This window comes from Paracoccidioides lutzii (assembly GCF_000150705.2).
Source record: "Paracoccidioides lutzii Pb01 unplaced genomic scaffold supercont2.36, whole genome shotgun sequence".
NCBI lineage: Eukaryota > Fungi > Ascomycota > Eurotiomycetes > Onygenales > Ajellomycetaceae > Paracoccidioides > Paracoccidioides lutzii.
In genome coordinates, this window is record NW_015440982.1 from 150,690 (window position 1) to 156,480 (window position 5,791).

A 5,791-nucleotide genomic window follows, 5' to 3' on the forward strand; every position below is an offset into this window, starting at 1 on the left:
ACATTGTCAACAATTTGCTTGAACCTGTATATGGTCTACCTTCTTTAACACTTGCCAATGAATATCAACACAGTCTCGATCCTCTTCGCAATTTTCAAACTCATCAGTCTCTCCCGCTTTTCAGTCTCCCCAATCTGAAGCTTAGTACCACAACGAGCTATGTGTTAGGATCTAGATGGGATCAAGACTGAACTCCAATATGCTCCTATGCTATGGTTCACCCGGTTCTTCAATCCAAGGAAGACTTGCAGGAATATTTATTCACAGGCCCAGAACCTGCACCTTGAACACAGAACTGGTTGGCCTCAAACATTAATAAAACTTGAGTTCTGACGGAAAGGCTGAGGGGGGGATATATGGGGTGGGATTGGGACTGAGGTAAGTGTGGTTCATGAGAGCGTGCAATATATGAGAGTGTGCACCAAAACACTGCAAAAATGCCTTTTCGCTGGGGCATGATATGGTATCTAGTCCTTTATAACAAATTTTTAGCATCTCTGTTTTGTTCACAGAGGATACATTGATGTCTGAGTGAGATGCCTGAGATGATAAGATACATCCTGATCATGTTGACATGATAGTGTATAGAATTGCGCCTGTTTACGAAACAGATGTAGATGAATGACTTTTATAACTTCTATCGGTATGATATCAGACAGTATCAGTGACAGCTCTAACAGAAGCACCATGCATGATAAAGTTATTAGAGCAAATATCTCTGTTCTGAAGATGTGAGATGAAGCAAATATATCCTCTCTTCTTTCCATGTCTATAAAAATAAGAAAGTCGAGCTCAATAAGACATGAATGAAGCATGGCAGCTGTGATGAAGCCATAGCTGAAGACAAGATGAAGAGGTAAAGAAGAGCGAAGGTAAGGAATGGGTCTGGGTGCTCCCATAGAGCATAGTAACGGATTTGAAGAGCAGTTTTTTAGATTCTCAGACCATTCAGCTTGAAGCAACCTAAGAGACCAATATATTATATTATTATTATCCATGAGTTCACTTTTCATTAACAGTCTCGAGATATAAAACAGCGCAATGACTGCAGTGTAAGACATGAAGCATAGCTTTTAGGTAGAAACTTCATAATAGATAACATGGAGAACTCAAGATGAAGCACTTCGGACTGTCAGGCCACTACTCACTAGCATCATCAGAGTCCCCTAGTGCTCTCTTAGCCGACATACATAGAATGCACAACCGGATAGCAAGGACAGCCTTATCCCGTGAGAGGTGATGTAGCTTTTATTATTCGTGACAGAAAATCGGAAGGGCAATTTTATAGACATGAAGCGTGTGAACACCTCTTCTATCCGCAACGCACCGTTCGCTTGGATATGGGAGGTTGAAAAAAAAAAAAAAAAAAAAAAAAAAAGAGAGAGAGAGAGAGAAAAGAAAAGAAAGAGAAACCCATGCTCAATGTAACTTCATGCAAGCATTATAGCTGGCATTGAAGAAAAAAAAAAAAACATGGGCGGACAACGTAGGGCATAGGGGTTCCTTTGCGAACATGAAGATCCCTCATCATTTTCCTCTTTCTTTAGCACATGAGCGCCTGTGGGATATCCCATAGACACATAGGCAGCCTATATTTCGAAGGTGTATATACCATTTACCTGGGCAGGTAGATGGCTTCTCCCAATGCTCGCTTAATTAAAAACTATATAGAAGCTGTTGGTCCGGGTAGATGACTAGAACGAGCTCAAAACTTCCCCACTAATAGAGACCTGTGCTGGGAAACATCTTGCTTGTGGTAAAGAGGAATAGAAAATGACAGCCCCTCAAGCCAGTGGATGAACGATGAATGCATACGGATCAGAAAAGTGCTGATATAGAATCAAACACCCGTCATTCTGGATCGATTCTCTCTGGGTCAAATTTTCGGTTTCAAGCTTTCTAGTGGGAGTTTGACAGTGGAGTCACTCCACCTCATGTTACAGAAGCCCAGTTGATTAACAGTAAAAGCTATAGCATAGCTCTATAATGCTTGAAAAAAAAAAGGTTGAGAAGCACAAGACGATCCAGGACTGCTTGGAGAGGATTTGAAAGGGTTAGACATGGTTTTAAATGGGTTCATGGAATGGGGAAATAAATTTATCATAAAGTAACATGACCTATCTGGTCCATCTCATTGGTTAAATAAACGGTGCATGTTACAATTTTAGTAGAATAATTCTGATGCTTTAAAAGAAACATGGGTGGAGGGATTGATCCATGGAACGAAAGCGGGTAGGAACCTAATTCCCCTCATTTATTGCTGTCAAGCTTCCCGGAACTCAGGGGGAACGCAAATCAGGATTTTTGTTGGAAGTTTGTTAATAATAAGGAAAAAAGGGGCAAAGTCAATTGAGTCAGCTTGCTGGGGCCAGTAGGAAAGCAACAGAAAGTACGAGGACAAATAGGGATGGATAAGATGATGGAACTCTTCATTCGACGAGTGGAAATGAGTTGGTTGTTGGGGTCATAGATAGGTAGAAAAATCCATGGAATGTTCGTGGACTAATCCTCCTGGTTTTCTCCCTTGAACAGGCAGGCATTGCAGCTGAAAGACGATAAGAGAGAATGGAAGATTGAAGCAGACTGGCACAAGTTTCTCGGTTATCTATATCAGGGCTCGAATAAGGAATCGATCAACATTGGGGGGCCAGATGGAAGCGCGGTAGAGATGAAACATGAAATTACTCTACCAATCTGAAAATTCGCCTAGAGACAGGGAGAGTGGTTGGCTAGCTATAAAACCATCCCTGCAGGCTACAGCGCGAGGGGTTGTTCGTAACTTCAGGGGGTTAAGGTGATGCCGGCGTGTAACCCAGAAGAGAATGGCACAAGTTGTATTCGCACTCACGACCTTTTCCTACTCCGTACACTAAGGGATCTGTATAATCATTGATTTGAGGAGAAAGTATGCGTCATCAGAGGAATCTTGGAAGTAGTTTTGTTATTGGAAAAGATCAAATAATGGGCGTCCCATAAGGTGTAACAACTCCGTTCCAATGTGCCAAAAATTCAAAAATTCAAAAATTCAAAATTTCAGCCGGATCCTTGAGACGTATCATGTCGCTCCACTAACTTTGGAAACTATCCATAGAGTAACTAAAAGGGGCCAACCGGAGCATCCGCATGCAGCGCAAGCCACCACCTAGCTTGGACTTCAGTAATTAGCAAAGTACTCCGTAGTACTCCGTAGTGCTCCGTAGTTTTTAGCTAGCGGTTAACCAACTCGATGAGAGAGCTAATTGTTAATAATGGAGGCATGTCCGGTCGGTTCCTTGAGCCGCGGGCCGTTGAAACTGCGGCGTTTCTTCTTGGTGTAAGTTTAAAAGTTGTATTGATGCTAAACAAAATTTACGCGTGAGGACCTTTACTCAACAGTTAATGGTTGGTCAAAGAATCCTTTGATGGGCCCACTCTGTCGCCGCTCGAGGAAATTAATAGACTGTGGATTTCTAGAGCTGATCAAGATGATTATTTAATACGGGGGTAGAACAACACTTATTCAATGACGGAGAAGGGTTTGGGATACAGATTTCAAGTGGTCCTTCCGAGGCTGAGAAAATACGAGGAGAGGCCCTGGGTGTTATTTGTGATCAGTCGATCGGGATGATGTTCATGTCTAAACCTGAAACTCCCCGAAGTTCCCCATAAATCTACCGAATATATGGAGAACTACCACTGGAGACAATGCTTGCTTGGATTCCAGGAAAACTTTGAGATGCTTCCAACGTTGCAGCAAAATGTTAGGGTTGGCCTGTCAATTCTGCAAGAGCAGGAAAATTGATCGGCAGTTGTGGGAATCTGCTTCAAGCTGGGATGATCCGTGGGGAGTGGACCTTGGGTCATCATGGGCCAAAAATAAGCCAACCGAGTGGAGGTTGACAGGTTCTAGGTGGTCAGATGGCAGAAGGGGATGGAAATCTGGCCCCAGATTTCAAAATCAAATGCCCATTTTTGTATGCTGAAACATCCAATTCAATTGAATGAATATCCGTAGAACTTCCATCGTCATAGGGCCAGCCAGTCAATGTTCCCCGAGGGGGATTTGGGACAGAGCAGTCTCAGGTGTCGCATCCGGTGTTGAACCGACAGGCGGTTGTTGAATTTCGAACAAAAGTTCCCACATTATTTGTTCCCCACCCCAAAAGACCCATTCTTCCCCCCCAAAACAATGCCATTCTCTTTCCATCTTCATTCTTTCCGGCTTCAGTGGATAGTTTTAGCACAGACTACCTGCTGCAGCCCGGACCAGACGCCCGGTTTTTGCTCATCCCGTCGACCTAGTTGATTGGACGGACGTCGCAGATGTTATGTGAGGGGAACATTGAGGAATTCCCCGTCAGTTGCCATCACGCCCTCAGGCTCAAACTAGCTCGTCCAACTGCATCTCTAGCGTGAGACCTGGCTGTGCTGTTGGTCCAGTCGATTAGTATTAGTGTCTTGGCCATTGTTTGAGAGATTTCGAGTGCACATTGGCTGGAGGTCTCTCAGAGGCCTCTCAAAAGGTTTCTCCCCCCCCCCCATGATGCTCGAATTTCAATTGTCTGGGGGTGAGGGAGCTTTCTCGAAATCCCCTCCGCGCCGACCCCGCGCACAAACGGAGTGGGTGCTCCTGCAGAGTGCATGTACAGCACGGTTTGAATTGGAATAATATGGGGATGCTTAAGCATGATATGATGTCTGATAGATGCAAGAAACATAGACGGGCGATCACCCAGAATCAAACAAACCAGCTGAACCTACGAGTCAAACTACAAATGTTGCCAGTGGCAACTAATCAATCCTCCAATATCCACTCCCCAATCCCCATCCCAGACTCTCGGACCGCTGGGACCAAAAGCTTGGAAGAAGCTTGGTGGTCAACAGCTAATTCCAGCCACGCCCGAGCCAGTCTATTATTCTCTTTCTCCTTGACCAAGCTCTTAGCCTTTCGGTGCGGTTTGGACGGGGACCCTGCACGAGCTTTCATACAGTCTCTGTAGGAACCCGTGGACTGTACAACACTTGTCGGTACTCTGGGCTCTGGAGACACCTCAGAACTTGAAGGTGTAGATGAAGAAGAAGGATGAATATGTAAAATCAAGTCTAGTTGAAGAGATCAGTTAGCCATCATAGAGTATTCCCTTTCTGAAGCTACGAGTAGTTCTATCTGTGAGTTTCCCATTTGTTAAGCTGTTTTCCCCCCCACACCCCTTTTTTTCCCTCTCCATGATCCCTATCCCCTGCCCCATACATATCTCATCCTACGCTAGGCTGGGTCTCTCCTTTATGCACACCCGACCTCAACACCTGGGGACTGGGGAGTTGCGTGCATACGTGCATGCGGCAGCTATCAGATGAATAATAATCGTCTTCTCCTGAACACTTCTTTTTGCCTTGAGAAATATCCAACCGGTGTCAGTCACTGACATTGTTGTCATCATTGCCTCTATCTGACTGTCGCATTGATCAACCGCATTGATCGATGGATTGGTATGACTTGACATGATCACAACCTTAGAACTTCGCCATTCCCACGCTCTCTCGGGTACAAAGTTCGCTATCATAACTAACCTGAGACTTCTCAGCGATAAGCTACTGATCCAGACTCCAATCTCTCTGTGATTGTGTCCTTTTGCGTCACTTTTCCAGTTATTTGAAAAACACTCTCCTGTTCACAGTTTTTCTTCGCCACCGCTTCTCAGCTCCAGACTCTCCTCCACGAACCTCCCTCCCTCGATCTTCGGCCTGCCAAATTGCCAGATACGACATCACCACCCTACATCTCCATCCATGTAGCTCTCTGCTTACACCT

At 44.7% G+C, this 5,791-nt stretch overlaps 1 protein-coding gene across 1 annotated transcript; it reads left to right on the top strand.

Annotated features, from left to right (window-relative positions):
* Positions 1-3,737: 3,737 nt before the first annotated feature.
* On the top strand, positions 3,738-4,281 carry PAAG_08521 (hypothetical protein; the record flags this gene model as incomplete). The annotated part of the gene is made up of 2 exons (XM_015846536.1): positions 3,738-3,953; positions 4,012-4,281. The coding sequence occupies 2 exons, from the start codon at positions 3,738-3,740 to the stop codon at positions 4,279-4,281; spliced, it is 486 nt and encodes a 161-aa protein (XP_015701200.1).
* Between the last annotated feature and the right edge of the window lie 1,510 nt (positions 4,282-5,791).